Source organism: Topomyia yanbarensis, unplaced genomic scaffold (assembly GCF_030247195.1).
Source record: "Topomyia yanbarensis strain Yona2022 unplaced genomic scaffold, ASM3024719v1 HiC_scaffold_6, whole genome shotgun sequence".
Taxonomy (NCBI): domain Eukaryota; kingdom Metazoa; phylum Arthropoda; class Insecta; order Diptera; family Culicidae; genus Topomyia; species Topomyia yanbarensis.
In genome coordinates, this window is record NW_026683824.1 from 617,182 (window position 1) to 638,024 (window position 20,843).

The 20,843-nt window shown below is 46.5% G+C and overlaps 8 protein-coding genes across 8 annotated transcripts; all 8 read left to right on the top strand.

Moving 5' to 3' along the window:
• Positions 1–925: 925 nt before the first annotated feature.
• Positions 926–2,862, top strand: LOC131696004 (histone H2A-beta, sperm-like). Its single transcript, XM_058984534.1, has 2 exons — positions 926–1,176; positions 2,751–2,862. The coding sequence occupies exons 1-2, from the start codon at positions 926–928 to the stop codon at positions 2,860–2,862; spliced, it is 363 nt and encodes a 120-aa protein (XP_058840517.1).
• A 221-nt stretch (positions 2,863–3,083) lies between these two features.
• On the top strand, positions 3,084–3,395 carry LOC131695858 (histone H4-like). Its single transcript, XM_058984395.1, has one exon. The coding sequence runs from the start codon at positions 3,084–3,086 to the stop codon at positions 3,393–3,395; it is 312 nt and encodes a 103-aa protein (XP_058840378.1).
• Positions 3,396–5,416: 2,021 nt separating this feature from the next.
• Positions 5,417–6,712, top strand: LOC131696005 (histone H1A, sperm-like). The gene is made up of 2 exons (XM_058984535.1): positions 5,417–5,971; positions 6,686–6,712. Exons 1-2 carry the CDS (start codon positions 5,417–5,419, stop codon positions 6,710–6,712), a joined length of 582 nt encoding a protein of 193 aa, XP_058840518.1.
• Positions 6,713–7,735: 1,023 nt separating this feature from the next.
• LOC131696006 (histone H2A-beta, sperm-like) lies at positions 7,736–9,668 on the top strand. Its single transcript, XM_058984536.1, has 2 exons — positions 7,736–7,986; positions 9,557–9,668. Exons 1-2 carry the CDS (start codon positions 7,736–7,738, stop codon positions 9,666–9,668), a joined length of 363 nt encoding a protein of 120 aa, XP_058840519.1.
• A 221-nt stretch (positions 9,669–9,889) lies between these two features.
• On the top strand, positions 9,890–13,541 carry LOC131696007 (histone H1-like). Its single transcript, XM_058984537.1, has 4 exons — positions 9,890–10,034; positions 11,867–11,970; positions 12,168–12,800; positions 13,515–13,541. Exons 1-4 carry the CDS (start codon positions 9,890–9,892, stop codon positions 13,539–13,541), a joined length of 909 nt encoding a protein of 302 aa, XP_058840520.1.
• Positions 13,542–14,564: 1,023 nt separating this feature from the next.
• Positions 14,565–16,497, top strand: LOC131696008 (histone H2A-beta, sperm-like). Its single transcript, XM_058984538.1, has 2 exons — positions 14,565–14,815; positions 16,386–16,497. Exons 1-2 carry the CDS (start codon positions 14,565–14,567, stop codon positions 16,495–16,497), a joined length of 363 nt encoding a protein of 120 aa, XP_058840521.1.
• A 221-nt stretch (positions 16,498–16,718) lies between these two features.
• LOC131695857 (histone H4-like) lies at positions 16,719–17,030 on the top strand. The gene has a single exon (XM_058984394.1). It carries the CDS (start codon positions 16,719–16,721, stop codon positions 17,028–17,030), a length of 312 nt encoding a protein of 103 aa, XP_058840377.1.
• A 2,011-nt stretch (positions 17,031–19,041) lies between these two features.
• On the top strand, positions 19,042–20,329 carry LOC131696009 (histone H1A, sperm-like). The gene is made up of 2 exons (XM_058984539.1): positions 19,042–19,596; positions 20,303–20,329. Exons 1-2 carry the CDS (start codon positions 19,042–19,044, stop codon positions 20,327–20,329), a joined length of 582 nt encoding a protein of 193 aa, XP_058840522.1.
• The last annotated feature ends 514 nt before the right edge of the window (positions 20,330–20,843 follow it).

Here is a 20,843-nt window from a genome sequence, read left to right on the forward strand (position 1 = left end):
AACTACAGCAATTGATTTGGTGATGATTTGAAAAATGGACAGAGAAACAAAAATGACAACGACGTTTTTGCTCTAATGAAACAAACAAACAAACAAACAACAACAACTAATGTTTATATAAACTATGTGTACACATTTCAATTCAACTCTTTACCAGAACGTGTTTTGGTGGCCCTGAAAAGGGCCGATGACGATGGGGTGGTGGTGTGTGACATCCGGCGGCGGGGCGGGCGACACGTTTACTTCGAGCTGGTATACTTGGTAACGGCCTTGGTACCTTCCGATACGGCATGTTTCGCCAGCTCTCCCGGTAACAGCAAACGAACGGCGGTCTGTACCTCGCGGGAGGTGATCGTCGACCGTCGGTTGTAATGGGCCAGACGAGATGCTTCGTTAGCAATACGCTCGAAGATGTCGTTCACGAAGCTATTCATGATGCTCATCGCCTTCGACGAGACACCGGTGTCCGGATGGACCTGCTTCAGCACCTTGTAGATGTAGATAGCGTAGCTTTCCTTGCGCCGTTGCTTTCGCTTCTTCTTCTCTCCTCCTCCTGCTTTTGTGGCGATGTTCTTCTGTGCCTTGCCACCGCCGCCGCCGGATTTTTTCACAGCCTTTCCGCTGGCTTTCGGTGCCATAGTAACGACGTGGTTGTGCTGCTGTTAACGCTCTCGATGCGAACTGCGCTGACTGATTGGTAGCAAAAATCACTACATATCGCTTATATACGATCGTGTAGCGAGACGAAGGTTCGTCCTTTTTTGTGTTTAGCGCGTTTCGTTCGTTCGCTACTCCGCCCCTTTGGCGAACGATGTGCAATGAAGCGAATGCATAACAAGGGGTGCTGTGTGCGCGAGTGGCATCAGTGTTACTCGTATTGTCTACGTGACTACACACGAACGCGCACAGCGATAAACCTACAACAATGTCTGCACGCGGTAAAGGAGGAAAAGTGAAGGGAAAGCCAAAATCCCGCTCAGTTCGTGCCGGTCTCCAGTTCCCTGTTGGCCGAATTCACCGTCTGCTGAGGAAGGGAAATTATGCTGAACGTGTCGGTGCCGGAGCACCCGTCTACTTGGCAGCTGTGATGGAATATCTTGCCGCCGAAGTACTGGAGCTGGCAGGAAACGCTGCTCGCGATAACAAAAAGACCAGAATCATCCCCCGTCATCTGCAGCTGGCCATTCGAAATGACGAAGAGCTGAACAAACTGCTCTCCGGTGTGACCATTGCTCAGGGTGGCGTGTTGCCTAACATACAGGCCGTACTGCTGCCGAAGAAGACTGAAAAGAGGGCCTCCGCAGCAACTTAAATCCCGCTCCTTTCTAGCCGTAAAAACCGCCCTTTTCAGGGCGACTATTTTCTTCTGATAAAAAGAGTTAATTTGATTTTCACTCCGATAATCATCAACGTACATTTCTGTGAGCATTGCACAAGTTTTTTTTTTTTGCAATGCTCGTCAGACGCTTAATAATAGTTTCCCTCATATCATGGCATTGACGATTTCACCCAATCTCTCAAAAGTTCACTCATCGATTTGGTGCTAAATCACAAATCGGCCGCGCAAGATTTCCCTCAATGGGTCTTGTTTTTCACACGCTACTACTGTCGATCGGTACGAGGTGGTGCTGCTGGCAAAAAATCCCCCATCGGCGTGCTGTCTAACAAACACACACAGCCACCCGCCTGAGCATTTTTGGAGGGAAACGGAAAATTTCTGCTAATAATTCTTAGTAAAATATGATTGGTTGTGGTCCTGAAAAGGACCGTTTGTTGCTGTTTCGTTCTGGGGGGTGATGGGCACACACCAAATTTAGGCCCGCTCCCCACGGATCCGGCGAGCCAGTTGGATGTCTTTCGGCATGATGGTCACTCGCTTGGCATGGATAGCGCACAGATTGGTATCCTCGAACAAACCAACCAGGTAAGCCTCGCTGGCTTCTTGAAGGGCCATGACGGCTGAGCTCTGGAAGCGCAGATCGGTTTTGAAGTCCTGCGCGATCTCACGAACCAGACGCTGGAAGGGCAGCTTGCGGATTAGTAGCTCCTTCTGTCGACTTCTGATAGCGACGAATTTCTCGCAGCGCGACAGTTCCTGGTCTGTAGCGATGGGGCTTCTTAACGCCACCCGTAGCTGGGGCACTTTTACGGGCAGCCTTCGTTGCCAACTGTTTGCGGGGAGCTTTCCCTCCGGTGGACTTGCGGGCGGTCTGTTTCGTACGGGCCATGGCGCGAAAATTCTGCTCTACTACTGATACCACTGTGATGCTGTTCAAACGACGAATGATGACCAAAACAGACCGACCGATTTTTTTTATAGTCGCGAATAAACACTACTATCGCCTGTCTCGCTCGTGTACGTGCCATGTGCCTTTTCGTTCTGTATACGGTTCGATTCGGCTACTATACTTCCCCCACCATTTCCATTCCGGAGCCAGTGTTGCCAGACTTGATTTTTTCAGCTTTTCATTAGATTTGCAAAAAAATATTCCTAAAAAGAAAAACTATGTATGAGCAAAAAAAAATCGCCTAGAAATCAATAAAATTCCAACAGTAGAAGAATATCAAACAGAAATAGTTTGTTCATCAGTAACAATTTGTTCCATCATAGATCAGTATCAGATATCGATATTTAAGTACCATAGAAGCCAATATAACGTACCATGTAGACGGATGTATAGAAAATCTTTATAAGTTAAAAAAAAAACCCGTTTGTTTTTCGATTTACTTTTTCTTTCTTTCTTTTTCAGGAGAATCAATTTCTGGGCAATCGTTTTCCAGGGAAAATGCTACCATGTCAGCATTAGTCCGGATAAAGCAGATTTCGGCAATCCCAAGCTACTAAAACAGTGGCAACAGTGAACTTCGTGTTCGCGCTATTTCCCCTTCAAACCAACACATCACGAGTAAGCATATAGATAGCAGCCATGGTAATCTTCCTATGCGGCGGCGACTGAGAATGTGTGTGCATCAGTATAAAAGCGCTACTCAATGGGCCGAATTGCAACATTCGGTATTGGAATCTCGCTGCTGCAGGTGTGCTGCGCTAGCCTACTAAGTTATTACCTACAACAACCAAGAAGATGACTGGCCGTGGCAAAGGAGGCAAAGGGCTCGGCAAGGGAGGCGCTAAGCGGCACCGCAAGGTGCTTCGTGACAATATCCAGGGCATCACCAAACCCGCCATTCGTCGTCTGGCTCGACGTGGAGGAGTGAAGCGAATCTCCGGTTTGATATACGAGGAAACCCGTGGTGTGCTGAAGATTTTTCTGGAAAACGTTATCCGGGACGCTGTGACGTACACTGAACATGCCAAACGGAAGACCGTCACTGCGATGGATGTCGTCTATGCGCTTAAACGCCAGGGACGCACATTGTACGGTTTTGGTGGTTAAGCCCTACCACGACGTTCACGACAACACAAAAGGCCCTTTTCAGGGCCACCAAATGTTTAGAAAAAAGAATTAGTTTGAAATGTATCCTTCATAATTTTCATCCACGTTGCAGGGGCGTACTGTTTAATGTGCGATTTTGATGGATATGCGAGAGACCGTCGTAACACTACAACGCGCTCAGTCGCTGGGTTTCCCTTTTTTCATATATGCATTTCCTTTTTCTTTCTCCTGAGCTTGCGTATCATGGGACAAAACGGCTCGTTTCTCGATAGCAACGAACCGCCGACCGACTCTTTTTTTCGCGCGCGCACGTTTTAGCTTACCACGCTTTCACCTACCTGTCTACCTATGAATTTGCGTACCTTTAATTGGTCTGAATGATAAAAGTAAAGTTGATGGCTGGTGAGTTAGTACTGTATCAATCAGGAAGCAATTACAACACACACACACACACACACACAGGAAGAGAGAGAGAGAGAGAGAGAGAGAGAGAGAGAGAGAGAGAGAGAGAGATTGAGCAACCGTAAAAAAGTCCAGCTTGTGATCTGTGTCGGGGGACAAGCGTTCCCATCGATGCGTGCGCTGAAGCGCCTGGGTGTGATGGTCGACGCGTGCGGTTTATCAGCTCACAGCCATGTACACAACGATGTAGCGAGTTGATCAGTACATCCTAAATAATAGAATTTTGAGTTAGCCAAAGCAATTCGAAATAACACTGATGATTAGAGCACTAAAATCAAAATCCGCAACTAAAATGTTGGATTTTTTTCGAGGTATTTCTCTCTGTCTGTCTCTGCCGTCGAAACAAGAAAGCATTTCGCGAGCGCGTTGTACGGTTCTACGAGCAACACAAGAATCTCGGCGAAAAGTGCACGGTACAATATTTCAAAGGGGAAAACGTTGCGCCGTCGACTGTTTACAACACCTTTCGACGGTGCAATCTCAATGCCGCTTGCCGGTTGATAAAAAAATTATTTTGGCTAAATATTTTGTTTTGCACGAAGCAAGTTACTTCCCTCGCAAAAAAAAGCAAAAAAAAAAAAAAAACAATCGTTCCCGAATACCCACTCGATCCCATTTGTACCCTAAAAAGCACAACCCGCTTCACAATTTGCTTCAGTGTCGCCCAATCGCAGATTTCTTCGGGATTTCGTTTTGAGAGCCACGAATTGCAAACAAGTTGATTGGTAGAAGATCACGAAATGCATTAGCAAAGTTGACGTAGACGCCGTACTACGCGCCTGTTCCGACATCAAACGGAAGCTTCGCCGAACAGCATCCAATTACGGATCGGTTTGAAATGTTCACTAATTTTTGGCCAACAATGGAGAACGTATCTTCTAATTTCAATCGAATCGTTTGTCTTTTTTTTTTGACAGGTTGAGAAAAAAAATCCAAAATTTGTGTTGCCACCCGTTAACTTTTTTTGTTTTAGTAATTTTAATAACGAAAGTTTTCAGCAAAGGACCAGCCGACCGAAACGTTTTCCGCAGGTCGCCAAATTACGAGCACTTCCGCTCGAGCAAATATGTACAAAAATGAAATAATTTTATATAGAGAGAAGTTTTCTTTCGATTGGATAGCACCGAAAAGGTTTTCCAATTGCTAGAAGGTTCAAATTAACCTATTTTCCACAATTCAGTTTGCACGTGCCGCCATAGTCGGATACATGATTTGATAATATTCGGCCATACGCTTAAAACAGAATGTTCAGCGGGTGTTAGTTTGGACGGTGCGGACAGTGCAGTAAATTGAATGCAAACTTCCAGTGTACTTTTCACAAGCAGTAATTCGATTTTGGTTGATTTAAAACAACAGTCCGTAAAATTTTACCGGCACCGATCGAATAGTAACTTCCAACCGTCATCTACGCGTTCCCAAACAGAGCCGATGAATACGATCCTAAACAACAGACACCGGACCCCCGGTTATCATATTCGCAGACTTGCATCATCGTGCATCCATCGACTCGTCGTCTACAACTGTGTGTGTGGAAGAAAACCAAACCAAACGAACGCGCAATGGCTGAAACTGCTATCGACGTTGCTGCTACGGCCCCTGCCGTCGTCGCCTCTCCGCCAGCCGCCAAAGCGCCACCGAAGCAGGCGGCCAAGGCTAGCAAGAGTGACGCCAAGAAACCGAAAAAATCTTCAACCCATCCACCAGTGAGTGAGATGGTTCTGGCTGCCATCCGGACCCTGAAGGAACGGAGCGGATCATCACTGCAGGCGATCAAAAAGTACATCGCCGCCAACTACATGTGTGACGTCGCCAGGCTGGCTCCGTTTATCCGGAAGGCTTTGAAAACGGGTGTCGAGAAGGGAAACATCACCCAGACCAAGGGTACCGGTGCTTCCGGATCGTTTAAGGTGACGGTCGAAGCAAAGAAACCGGCTGGCGATAAGAAACCACCATCGGGTGCAGCGAAAAAACCGAAGAAATCGGCTACTAAATCCGGGGAGAAGAAAAATCCGCCGGCTGGTGGTGGTGAGAAGACCAGCAAGCCAAAGGCGGCGATCCCGGCCGCTAAGAAATCGGCTACGAAGAAAGCGAAAGCTGCTGCCCCTGCAAAGGCGGTAACGGCTGCCACTAAACAGAAAGCCACCAAACCATCGAAGGCTGCAGCGAACAAGCCGAGGGCACCTAAGCCAAAGAAGGCCGCCACCGCCCCGAAGAAGGTCACCGCCGGCAAGAAGTAAATTCCCGACAACGTGCGCGTCCCCCCAAAACAACAGTCCTTTTCAGGACTAACAAAATTGTAAAGAATTGATTGATGCTTATTTTCCGTTAATGCTCCGTTCCCCCCATGAGTTTTCTAGCTTGAGCAGCAGCGCGCGCACACACCCGCATTCAACTGGCTGCCGATTGGCAAGATAAATCAGTCGTCGTTAGTTTGATTAAACAAATCACTATAGTAAATAGGCGCGGTTTCTTGCTCAGATAAACGTACGTACGTACAGGTAAATTAATAGTAGGCCGTGGTTTTCTGTTGCCTTAACAAACAAACAAACAAACAGAGCAAGTATAATATTACTCTGATTAGCAAACAACGCGCTTATTTTGGCTATAATAAAACAGAGAAAAATTGGCTGGCACAATAAACAAACGAACGAACGATAATTACCGATTTTTTAGCCTAAATTGACGAACGTATTGTATTGTTCAACTTTGCGATTATGAATTGTGTTGGGTATTTAATTATTAACGTTCAACGCAGATCAGAAGTTTGAAGGCTGGGAAGTGCATTGTATTAACAAGTATGATCCAGAAATGTGTTCTTTTTGCGGCAGAATTTTCATACGCAGGGGCTGTTTTAGACTGACTGAGTAGAATATAGACGATAAAGGGGTAGAAAAAAGACCGTTTTCCGTCTTAACAAAAACAATCAACTAGCGGTAAGGGGAAAGACTACTTCCACAAACTACAGCAATTGATTTGGTGATGATTTGAAAAATGGACAGAGAAACAAAAATGACAACGACGTTTTTGCTCTAATGAAACAAACAAACAAACAACAACAACTAATGTTTATATAAACTATGTGTACACATTTCAATTCAACTCTTTACCAGAACGTGTTTTGGTGGCCCTGAAAAGGGCCGATGACGATGGGGTGGTGGTGTGTGACATCCGGCGGCGGGGCGGGCGACACGTTTACTTCGAGCTGGTATACTTGGTAACGGCCTTGGTACCTTCCGATACGGCATGTTTCGCCAGCTCTCCCGGTAACAGCAAACGAACGGCGGTCTGTACCTCGCGGGAGGTGATCGTCGACCGTCGGTTGTAATGGGCCAGACGAGATGCTTCGTTAGCAATACGCTCGAAGATGTCGTTCACGAAGCTATTCATGATGCTCATCGCCTTCGACGAGACACCGGTGTCCGGATGGACCTGCTTCAGCACCTTGTAGATGTAGATAGCGTAGCTTTCCTTGCGCCGTTGCTTTCGCTTCTTCTTCTCTCCTCCTCCTGCTTTTGTGGCGATGTTCTTCTGTGCCTTGCCACCGCCGCCGCCGGATTTTTTCACAGCCTTTCCGCTGGCTTTCGGTGCCATAGTAACGACGTGGTTGTGCTGCTGTTAACGCTCTCGATGCGAACTGCGCTGACTGATTGGTAGCAAAAATCACTACATATCGCTTATATACGATCGTGTAGCGAGACGAAGGTTCGTCCTTTTTTGTGTTTAGCGCGTTTCGTTCGTTCGCTACTCCGCCCCTTTGGCGAACGATGTGCAATGAAGCGAATGCATAACAAGGGGTGCTGTGTGCGCGAGTGGCATCAGTGTTACTCGTATTGTCTACGTGACTACACACGAACGCGCACAGCGATAAACCTACAACAATGTCTGCACGCGGTAAAGGAGGAAAAGTGAAGGGAAAGCCAAAATCCCGCTCAGTTCGTGCCGGTCTCCAGTTCCCTGTTGGCCGAATTCACCGTCTGCTGAGGAAGGGAAATTATGCTGAACGTGTCGGTGCCGGAGCACCCGTCTACTTGGCAGCTGTGATGGAATATCTTGCCGCCGAAGTACTGGAGCTGGCAGGAAACGCTGCTCGCGATAACAAAAAGACCAGAATCATCCCCCGTCATCTGCAGCTGGCCATTCGAAATGACGAAGAGCTGAACAAACTGCTCTCCGGTGTGACCATTGCTCAGGGTGGCGTGTTGCCTAACATACAGGCCGTACTGCTGCCGAAGAAGACTGAAAAGAGGGCCTCCGCAGCAACTTAAATCCCGCTCCTTTCTAGCCGTAAAAACCGCCCTTTTCAGGGCGACTATTTTCTTCTGATAAAAAGAGTTAATTTGATTTTCACTCCGATAATCATCAACGTACATTTCTGTGAGCATTGCACAAGTTTTTTTTTTTTGCAATGCTCGTCAGACGCTTAATAATAGTTTCCCTCATATCATGGCATTGACGATTTCACCCAATCTCTCAAAAGTTCACTCATCGATTTGGTGCTAAATCACAAATCGGCCGCGCAAGATTTCCCTCAATGGGTCTTGTTTTTCACACGCTACTACTGTCGATCGGTACGAGGTGGTGCTGCTGGCAAAAAATCCCCCATCGGCGTGCTGTCTAACAAACACACACAGCCACCCGCCTGAGCATTTTTGGAGGGAAACGGAAAATTTCTGCTAATAATTCTTAGTAAAATATGATTGGTTGTGGTCCTGAAAAGGACCGTTTGTTGCTGTTTCGTTCTGGGGGGTGATGGGCACACACCAAATTTAGGCCCGCTCCCCACGGATCCGGCGAGCCAGTTGGATGTCTTTCGGCATGATGGTCACTCGCTTGGCATGGATAGCGCACAGATTGGTATCCTCGAACAAACCAACCAGGTAAGCCTCGCTGGCTTCTTGAAGGGCCATGACGGCTGAGCTCTGGAAGCGCAGATCGGTTTTGAAGTCCTGCGCGATCTCACGAACCAGACGCTGGAAGGGCAGCTTGCGGATTAGTAGCTCTGTCGACTTCTGATAGCGACGAATTTCTCGCAGCGCGACAGTTCCTGGTCTGTAGCGATGGGGCTTCTTAACGCCACCCGTAGCTGGGGCACTTTTACGGGCAGCCTTCGTTGCCAACTGTTTGCGGGGAGCTTTCCCTCCGGTGGACTTGCGGGCGGTCTGTTTCGTACGGGCCATGGCGCGAAAATTCTGCTCTACTACTGATACCACTGTGATGCTGTTCAAACGACGAATGATGACCAAAACAGACCGACCGATTTTTTTTATAGTCGCGAATAAACACTACTATCGCCTGTCTCGCTCGTGTACGTGCCATGTGCCTTTTCGTTCTGTATACGGTTCGATTCGGCTACTATACTTCCCCCACCATTTCCATTCCGGAGCCAGTGTTGCCAGACTTGATTTTTTCAGCTTTTCATTAGATTTGCAAAAAAATATTCCTAAAAAGAAAAACTATGTATGAGCAAAAAAAAATCGCCTAGAAATCAATAAAATTCCAACAGTAGAAGAATATCAAACAGAAATAGTTTGTTCATCAGTAACAATTTGTTCCATCATAGATCAGTATCAGATATCGATATTTAAGTACCATAGAAGCCAATATAACGTACCATGTAGACGGATGTATAGAAAATCTTTATAAGTTAAAAAAAAAACCCGTTTGTTTTTCGATTTACTTTTTCTTTCTTTCTTTTTCAGGAGAATCAATTTCTGGGCAATCGTTTTCCAGGGAAAATGCTACCATGTCAGCATTAGTCCGGATAAAGCAGATTTCGGCAATCCCAAGCTACTAAAACAGTGGCAACAGTGAACTTCGTGTTCGCGCTATTTCCCCTTCAAACCAACACATCACGAGTAAGCATATAGATAGCAGCCATGGTAATCTTCCTATGCGGCGGCGACTGAGAATGTGTGTGCATCAGTATAAAAGCGCTACTCAATGGGCCGAATTGCAACATTCGGTATTGGAATCTCGCTGCTGCAGGTGTGCTGCGCTAGCCTACTAAGTTATTACCTACAACAACCAAGAAGATGACTGGCCGTGGCAAAGGAGGCAAAGGGCTCGGCAAGGGAGGCGCTAAGCGGCACCGCAAGGTGCTTCGTGACAATATCCAGGGCATCACCAAACCCGCCATTCGTCGTCTGGCTCGACGTGGAGGAGTGAAGCGAATCTCCGGTTTGATATACAAGAAAACCCGTGGTGTGCTGAAGATTTTTCTGGAAAACGTTATCCGGGACGCTGTGACGTACACTGAACATGCCAAACGGAAGACCGTCACTGCGATGGATGTCGTCTATGCGCTTAAACGCCAGGGACGCACATTGTACGGTTTTGGTGGTTAAGCCCTACCACGACGTTCACGACAACACAAAAGGCCCTTTTCAGGGCCACCAAATGTTTAGAAAAAAGAATTAGTTTGAAATGTATCCTTCATAATTTTCATCCACGTTGCAGGGGCGTACTGTTTAATGTGCGATTTTGATGGATATGCGAGAGACCGTCGTAACACTACAACGCGCTCAGTCGCTGGGTTTCCCTTTTTTCATATATGCATTTCCTTTTTCTTTCTCCTGAGCTTGCGTATCATGGGACAAAACGGCTCGTTTCTCGATAGCAACGAACCGCCGACCGACTCTTTTTTTCGCGCGCGCACGTTTTAGCTTACCACGCTTTCACCTACCTGTCTACCTATGAATTTGCGTACCTTTAATTGGTCTGAATGATAAAAGTAAAGTTGATGGCTGGTGAGTTAGTACTGTATCAATCAGGAAGCAATTACAACACACACACACACACACACACACAGGAAGAGAGAGAGAGAGAGAGAGAGAGAGAGAGAGAGAGAGAGAGAGAGAGAGAGAGAGAGAGAGAGAGAGAGATTGAGCAACCGTAAAAAAGTCCAGCTTGTGATCTGTGTCGGGGGACAAGCGTTCCCATCGATGCGTGCGCTGAAGCGCCTGGGTGTGATGGTCGACGCGTGCGGTTTATCAGCTCACAGCCATGTACACAACGATGTAGCGAGTTGATCAGTACATCCTAAATAATAGAATTTTGAGTTAGCCAAAGCAATTCGAAATAACACTGATGATTAGAGCACTAAAATCAAAATCCGCAACTAAAATGTTGGATTTTTTTCGAGGTATTTCTCTCTGTCTGTCTCTGCCGTCGAAACAAGAAAGCATTTCGCGAGCGCGTTGTACGGTTCTACGAGCAACACAAGAATCTCGGCGAAAAGTGCACGGTACAATATTTCAAAGGGGAAAACGTTGCGCCGTCGACTGTTTACAACACCTTTCGACGGTGCAATCTCAATGCCGCTTGCCGGTTGATAAAAAAATTATTTTGGCTAAATATTTTGTTTTGCACGAAGCAAGTTACTTCCCTCGCAAAAAAAAGCAAAAAAAAAAAAAAACAATCGTTCCCGAATACCCACTCGATCCCATTTGTACCCTAAAAAGCACAACCCGCTTCACAATTTGCTTCAGTGTCGCCCAATCGCAGATTTCTTCGGGATTTCGTTTTGAGAGCCACGAATTGCAAACAAGTTGATTGGTAGAAGATCACGAAATGCATTAGCAAAGTTGACGTAGACGCCGTACTACGCGCCTGTTCCGACATCAAACGGAAGCTTCGCCGAACAGCATCCAATTACGGATCGGTTTGAAATGTTCACTAATTTTTGGCCAACAATGGAGAACGTATCTTCTAATTTCAATCGAATCGTTTGTCTTTTTTTTTTGACAGGTTGAGAAAAAAAATCCAAAATTTGTGTTGCCACCCGTTAACTTTTTTTGTTTTAGTAATTTTAATAACGAAAGTTTTCAGCAAAGGACCAGCCGACCGAAACGTTTTCCGCAGGTCGCCAAATTACGAGCACTTCCGCTCGAGCAAATATGTACAAAAATGAAATAATTTTATATAGAGAGAAGTTTTCTTTCGATTGGATAGCACCGAAAAGGTTTTCCAATTGCTAGAAGGTTCAAATTAACCTATTTTCCACAATTCAGTTTGCACGTGCCGCCATAGTCGGATACATGATTTGATAATATTCGGCCATACGCTTAAAACAGAATGTTCAGCGGGTGTTAGTTTGGACGGTGCGGACAGTGCAGTAAATTGAATGCAAACTTCCAGTGTACTTTTCACAAGCAGTAATTCGATTTTGGTTGATTTAAAACAACAGTCCGTAAAATTTTACCGGCACCGATCGAATAGTAACTTCCAACCGTCATCTACGCGTTCCCAAACAGAGCCGATGAATACGATCCTAAACAACAGACACCGGACCCCCGGTTATCATATTCGCAGACTTGCATCATCGTGCATCCATCGACTCGTCGTCTACAACTGTGTGTGTGGAAGAAAACCAAACCAAACGAACGCGCAATGGCTGAAACTGCTATCGACGTTGCTGCTACGGCCCCTGCCGTCGTCGCCTCTCCGCCAGCCGCCAAAGCGCCACCGAAGCAGGCGGCCAAGGCTAGCAAGAGTGACGCCAAGAAACCGAAAAAATCTTCAACCCATCCACCAGTGAGTGAGATGGTTCTGGCTGCCATCCGGACCCTGAAGGAACGGAGCGGATCATCACTGCAGGCGATCAAAAAGTACATCGCCGCCAACTACATGTGTGACGTCGCCAGGCTGGCTCCGTTTATCCGGAAGGCTTTGAAAACGGGTGTCGAGAAGGGAAACATCACCCAGACCAAGGGTACCGGTGCTTCCGGATCGTTTAAGGTGACGGTCGAAGCAAAGAAACCGGCTGGCGATAAGAAACCACCATCGGGTGCAGCGAAAAAACCGAAGAAATCGGCTACTAAATCCGGGGAGAAGAAAAATCCGCCGGCTGGTGGTGGTGAGAAGACCAGCAAGCCAAAGGCGGCGATCCCGGCCGCTAAGAAATCGGCTACGAAGAAAGCGAAAGCTGCTGCCCCTGCAAAGGCGGTAACGGCTGCCACTAAACAGAAAGCCACCAAACCATCGAAGGCTGCAGCGAACAAGCCGAGGGCACCTAAGCCAAAGAAGGCCGCCACCGCCCCGAAGAAGGTCACCGCCGGCAAGAAGTAAATTCCCGACAACGTGCGCGTCCCCCCAAAACAACAGTCCTTTTCAGGACTAACAAAATTGTAAAGAATTGATTGATGCTTATTTTCCGTTAATGCTCCGTTCCCCCCATGAGTTTTCTAGCTTGAGCAGCAGCGCGCGCACACACCCGCATTCAACTGGCTGCCGATTGGCAAGATAAATCAGTCGTCGTTAGTTTGATTAAACAAATCACTATAGTAAATAGGCGCGGTTTCTTGCTCAGATAAACGTACGTACGTACAGGTAAATTAATAGTAGGCCGTGGTTTTCTGTTGCCTTAACAAACAAACAAACAAACAGAGCAAGTATAATATTACTCTGATTAGCAAACAACGCGCTTATTTTGGCTATAATAAAACAGAGAAAAATTGGCTGGCACAATAAACAAACGAACGAACGATAATTACCGATTTTTTAGCCTAAATTGACGAACGTATTGTATTGTTCAACTTTGCGATTATGAATTGTGTTGGGTATTTAATTATTAACGTTCAACGCAGATCAGAAGTTTGAAGGCTGGGAAGTGCATTGTATTAACAAGTATGATCCAGAAATGTGTTCTTTTTGCGGCAGAATTTTCATACGCAGGGGCTGTTTTAGACTGACTGAGTAGAATATAGACGATAAAGGGGTAGAAAAAAGACCGTTTTCCGTCTTAACAAAAACAATCAACTAGCGGTAAGGGGAAAGACTACTTCCACAAACTACAGCAATTGATTTGGTGATGATTTGAAAAATGGACAGAGAAACAAAAATGACAACGACGTTTTTGCTCTAATGAAACAAACAAACAAACAACAACAACTAATGTTTATATAAACTATGTGTACACATTTCAATTCAACTCTTTACCAGAACGTGTTTTGGTGGCCCTGAAAAGGGCCGATGACGATGGGGTGGTGGTGTGTGACATCCGGCGGCGGGGCGGGCGACACGTTTACTTCGAGCTGGTATACTTGGTAACGGCCTTGGTACCTTCCGATACGGCATGTTTCGCCAGCTCTCCCGGTAACAGCAAACGAACGGCGGTCTGTACCTCGCGGGAGGTGATCGTCGACCGTCGGTTGTAATGGGCCAGACGAGATGCTTCGTTAGCAATACGCTCGAAGATGTCGTTCACGAAGCTATTCATGATGCTCATCGCCTTCGACGAGACACCGGTGTCCGGATGGACCTGCTTCAGCACCTTGTAGATGTAGATAGCGTAGCTTTCCTTGCGCCGTTGCTTTCGCTTCTTCTTCTCTCCTCCTCCTGCTTTTGTGGCGATGTTCTTCTGTGCCTTGCCACCGCCGCCGCCGGATTTTTTCACAGCCTTTCCGCTGGCTTTCGGTGCCATAGTAACGACGTGGTTGTGCTGCTGTTAACGCTCTCGATGCGAACTGCGCTGACTGATTGGTAGCAAAAATCACTACATATCGCTTATATACGATCGTGTAGCGAGACGAAGGTTCGTCCTTTTTTGTGTTTAGCGCGTTTCGTTCGTTCGCTACTCCGCCCCTTTGGCGAACGATGTGCAATGAAGCGAATGCATAACAAGGGGTGCTGTGTGCGCGAGTGGCATCAGTGTTACTCGTATTGTCTACGTGACTACACACGAACGCGCACAGCGATAAACCTACAACAATGTCTGCACGCGGTAAAGGAGGAAAAGTGAAGGGAAAGCCAAAATCCCGCTCAGTTCGTGCCGGTCTCCAGTTCCCTGTTGGCCGAATTCACCGTCTGCTGAGGAAGGGAAATTATGCTGAACGTGTCGGTGCCGGAGCACCCGTCTACTTGGCAGCTGTGATGGAATATCTTGCCGCCGAAGTACTGGAGCTGGCAGGAAACGCTGCTCGCGATAACAAAAAGACCAGAATCATCCCCCGTCATCTGCAGCTGGCCATTCGAAATGACGAAGAGCTGAACAAACTGCTCTCCGGTGTGACCATTGCTCAGGGTGGCGTGTTGCCTAACATACAGGCCGTACTGCTGCCGAAGAAGACTGAAAAGAGGGCCTCCGCAGCAACTTAAATCCCGCTCCTTTCTAGCCGTAAAAACCGCCCTTTTCAGGGCGACTATTTTCTTCTGATAAAAAGAGTTAATTTGATTTTCACTCCGATAATCATCAACGTACATTTCTGTGAGCATTGCACAAGTTTTTTTTTTTTGCAATGCTCGTCAGACGCTTAATAATAGTTTCCCTCATATCATGGCATTGACGATTTCACCCAATCTCTCAAAAGTTCACTCATCGATTTGGTGCTAAATCACAAATCGGCCGCGCAAGATTTCCCTCAATGGGTCTTGTTTTTCACACGCTACTACTGTCGATCGGTACGAGGTGGTGCTGCTGGCAAAAAATCCCCCATCGGCGTGCTGTCTAACAAACACACACAGCCACCCGCCTGAGCATTTTTGGAGGGAAACGGAAAATTTCTGCTAATAATTCTTAGTAAAATATGATTGGTTGTGGTCCTGAAAAGGACCGTTTGTTGCTGTTTCGTTCTGGGGGGTGATGGGCACACACCAAATTTAGGCCCGCTCCCCACGGATCCGGCGAGCCAGTTGGATGTCTTTCGGCATGATGGTCACTCGCTTGGCATGGATAGCGCACAGATTGGTATCCTCGAACAAACCAACCAGGTAAGCCTCGCTGGCTTCTTGAAGGGCCATGACGGCTGAGCTCTGGAAGCGCAGATCGGTTTTGAAGTCCTGCGCGATCTCACGAACCAGACGCTGGAAGGGCAGCTTGCGGATTAGTAGCTCTGTCGACTTCTGATAGCGACGAATTTCTCGCAGCGCGACAGTTCCTGGTCTGTAGCGATGGGGCTTCTTAACGCCACCCGTAGCTGGGGCACTTTTACGGGCAGCCTTCGTTGCCAACTGTTTGCGGGGAGCTTTCCCTCCGGTGGACTTGCGGGCGGTCTGTTTCGTACGGGCCATGGCGCGAAAATTCTGCTCTACTACTGATACCACTGTGATGCTGTTCAAACGACGAATGATGACCAAAACAGACCGACCGATTTTTTTTATAGTCGCGAATAAACACTACTATCGCCTGTCTCGCTCGTGTACGTGCCATGTGCCTTTTCGTTCTGTATACGGTTCGATTCGGCTACTATACTTCCCCCACCATTTCCATTCCGGAGCCAGTGTTGCCAGACTTGATTTTTTCAGCTTTTCATTAGATTTGCAAAAAAATATTCCTAAAAAGAAAAACTATGTATGAGCAAAAAAAAATCGCCTAGAAATCAATAAAATTCCAACAGTAGAAGAATATCAAACAGAAATAGTTTGTTCATCAGTAACAATTTGTTCCATCATAGATCAGTATCAGATATCGATATTTAAGTACCATAGAAGCCAATATAACGTACCATGTAGACGGATGTATAGAAAATCTTTATAAGTTAAAAAAAAAACCCGTTTGTTTTTCGATTTACTTTTTCTTTCTTTCTTTTTCAGGAGAATCAATTTCTGGGCAATCGTTTTCCAGGGAAAATGCTACCATGTCAGCATTAGTCCGGATAAAGCAGATTTCGGCAATCCCAAGCTACTAAAACAGTGGCAACAGTGAACTTCGTGTTCGCGCTATTTCCCCTTCAAACCAACACATCACGAGTAAGCATATAGATAGCAGCCATGGTAATCTTCCTATGCGGCGGCGACTGAGAATGTGTGTGCATCAGTATAAAAGCGCTACTCAATGGGCCGAATTGCAACATTCGGTATTGGAATCTCGCTGCTGCAGGTGTGCTGCGCTAGCCTACTAAGTTATTACCTACAACAACCAAGAAGATGACTGGCCGTGGCAAAGGAGGCAAAGGGCTCGGCAAGGGAGGCGCTAAGCGGCACCGCAAGGTGCTTCGTGACAATATCCAGGGCATCACCAAACCCGCCATTCGTCGTCTGGCTCGACGTGGAGGAGTGAAGCGAATCTCCGGTTTGATATACGAGGAAACCCGTGGTGTGCTGAAGATTTTTCTGGAAAACGTTATCCGGGACGCTGTGACGTACACTGAACATGCCAAACGGAAGACCGTCACTGCGATGGATGTCGTCTATGCGCTTAAACGCCAGGGACGCACATTGTACGGTTTTGGTGGTTAAGCCCTACCACGACGTTCACGACAACACAAAAGGCCCTTTTCAGGGCCACCAAATGTTTAGAAAAAAGAATTAGTTTGAAATGTATCCTTCATAATTTTCATCCACGTTGCAGGGGCGTACTGTTTAATGTGCGATTTTGATGGATATGCGAGAGACCGTCGTAACACTACAACGCGCTCAGTCGCTGGGTTTCCCTTTTTTCATATATGCATTTCCTTTTTCTTTCTCCTGAGCTTGCGTATCATGGGACAAAACGGCTCGTTTCTCGATAGCAACGAACCGCCGACCGACTCTTTTTTTCGCGCGCGCACGTTTTAGCTTACCACGCTTTCACCTACCTGTCTACCTATGAATTTGCGTACCTTTAATTGGTCTGAATGATAAAAGTAAAGTTGATGGCTGGTGAGTTAGTACTGTATCAATCAGGAAGCAATTACAACACACACACACACACACACACAGGAAGAGAGAGAGAGAGAGAGAGAGAGAGAGAGAGAGAGAGAGATTGAGCAACCGTAAAAAAGTCCAGCTTGTGATCTGTGTCGGGGGACAAGCGTTCCCATCGATGCGTGCGCTGAAGCGCCTGGGTGTGATGGTCGACGCGTGCGGTTTATCAGCTCACAGCCATGTACACAACGATGTAGCGAGTTGATCAGTACATCCTAAATAATAGAATTTTGAGTTAGCCAAAGCAATTCGAAATAACACTGATGATTAGAGCACTAAAATCAAAATCCGCAACTAAAATGTTGGATTTTTTTCGAGGTATTTCTCTCTGTCTGTCTCTGCCGTCGAAACAAGAAAGCATTTCGCGAGCGCGTTGTACGGTTCTACGAGCAACACAAGAATCTCGGCGAAAAGTGCACGGTACAATATTTCAAAGGGGAAAACGTTGCGCCGTCGACTGTTTACAACACCTTTCGACGGTGCAATCTCAATGCCGCTTGCCGGTTGATAAAAAAATTATTTTGGCTAAATATTTTGTTTTGCACGAAGCAAGTTACTTCCCTCGCAAAAAAAAGCAAAAAAAAAAAAAAACAATTGTTCCCGAATACCCACTCGATCCCATTTGTACCCTAAAAAGCACAACCCGCTTCACAATTTGCTTCAGTGTCGCCCAATCGCAGATTTCTTCGGGATTTCGTTTTGAGAGCCACGAATTGCAAACAAGTTGATTGGTAGAAGATCACGAAATGCATTAGCAAAGTTGACGTAGACGCCGTACTACGCGCCTGTTCCGACATCAAACGGAAGCTTCGCCGAACAGCATCCAATTACGGATCGGTTTGAAATGTTCACTAATTTTTGGCCAACAATGGAGAACGTATCTTCTAATTTCAATCGAATCGTTTGTCTTTTTTTTTGACAGGTTGAGAAAAAAAATCCAAAATTTGTGTTGCCACCCGTTAACTTTTTTTGTTTTAGTAATTTTAATAACGAAAGTTTTCAGCAAAGGACCAGCCGACCGAAACGTTTTCCGCAGGTCGCCAAATTACGAGCACTTCCGCTCGAGCAAATATGTACAAAAATGAAATAATTTTATATAGAGAGAAGTTTTCTTTCGATTGGATAGCACCGAAAAGGTTTTCCAATTGCTAGAAGGTTCAAATTAACCTATTTTCCACAATTCAGTTTGCACGTGCCGCCATAGTCGGATACATGATTTGATAATATTCGGCCATACGCTTAAAACAGAATGTTCAGCGGGTGTTAGTTTGGACGGTGCGGACAGTGCAGTAAATTGAATGCAAACTTCCAGTGTACTTTTCACAAGCAGTAATTCGATTTTGGTTGATTTAAAACAACAGTCCGTAAAATTTTACCGGCACCGATCGAATAGTAACTTCCAACCGTCATCTACGCGTTCCCAAACAGAGCCGATGAATACGATCCTAAACAACAGACACCGGACCCCCGGTTATCATATTCGCAGACTTGCATCATCGTGCATCCATCGACTCGTCGTCTACAACTGTGTGTGTGGAAGAAAACCAAACCAAACGAACGCGCAATGGCTGAAACTGCTATCGACGTTGCTGCTACGGCCCCTGCCGTCGTCGCCTCTCCGCCAGCCGCCAAAGCGCCACCGAAGCAGGCGGCCAAGGCTAGCAAGAGTGACGCCAAGAAACCGAAAAAATCTTCAACCCATCCACCAGTGAGTGAGATGGTTCTGGCTGCCATCCGGACCCTGAAGGAACGGAGCGGATCATCACTGCAGGCGATCAAAAAGTACATCGCCGCCAACTACATGTGTGACGTCGCCAGGCTGGCTCCGTTTATCCGGAAGGCTTTGAAAACGGGTGTCGAGAAGGGAAACATCACCCAGACCAAGGGTACCGGTGCTTCCGGATCGTTTAAGGTGACGGTCGAAGCAAAGAAACCGGCTGGCGATAAGAAACCACCATCGGGTGCAGCGAAAAAACCGAAGAAATCGGCTACTAAATCCGGGGAGAAGAAAAATCCGCCGGCTGGTGGTGGTGAGAAGACCAGCAAGCCAAAGGCGGCGATCCCGGCCGCTAAGAAATCGGCTACGAAGAAAGCGAAAGCTGCTGCCCCTGCAAAGGCGGTAACGGCTGCCACTAAACAGAAAGCCACCAAACCATCGAAGGCTGCAGCGAACAAGCCGAGGGCACCTAAGCCAAAGAAGGCCGCCACCGCCCCGAAGAAGGTCACCGCCGGCAAGAAGTAAATTCCCGACAACGTGCGCGTCCCCCCAAAACAACAGTCCTTTTCAGGACTAACAAAATTGTAAAGAATTGATTGATGCTTATTTTCCGTTAATGCTCCGTTCCCCCCATGAGTTTTCTAGCTTGAGCAGCAGCGCGCGCACACACCCGCATTCAACTGGCTGCCGATTGGCAAGATAAATCAGTCGTCGTTAGTTTGATTAAACAAATCACTATAGTAAATAGGCGCGGTTTCTTGCTCAGATAAACGTACGTACGTACAGGTAAATTAATAGTAGGCCGTGGTTTTCTGTTGCCTTAACAAACAAACAGAGCAAGTATAATATTACTCTGATTAGCAAACAACGCGCTTATTTTGGCTATAATAAAACAGAGAAAAATTGGCTGGCACAATAAACAAACGAACGAACGATAATTACCGATTTTTTAGCCTAAATTGACGAACGTATTGTATTGTTCAACTTTGCGATTATGAATTGTGTTGGGTATTTAATTATTAACGTTCAACGCAGATCAGAAGTTTGAAGGCTGGGAAGTGCATTGTATTAACAAGTATGATCCAGAAATGTGTTCTTTTTGCGGCAGAATTTTCATACGCAGGGGCTGTTTTAGACTGACTGAGTAGAATATAGACGATAAAGGGGTAGAAAAAAAACCGTTTTCCGTCTTAACAAAAACAATCAACTAGCGGTAAGGGGAAAGACTACTTCCACAAACTACAGCAATTGATTTGGTGATGATTTGAAAAATGGACAGAGAAACAAAAATGACAACGACGTTTTTGCTCTAATGAAACAAACAAACAAACAAACAACAACAACTAATGTTTATATAAACTATGTGTACACATTTCAATTCAACTCTTTACCAGAACGTGTTTTGGTGGCCCTGAAAAGGGCCGATGACGATGGGGTGGTGGTGTGTGACATCCGGCGGCGGGGCGGGCGACACGTTTACTTCGAGCTGGTATACTTGGTAACGGCCTTGGTACCTTCCGATACGGCATGTTTCGCCAGCTCTCCCGGTAACAGCAAACGAACGGCGGTCTGTACCTCGCGGGAGGTGATCGTCGACCGTCGGTTGTAATGGGCCAGACGAGATGCTTCGTTAGCAATACGCTCGAAGA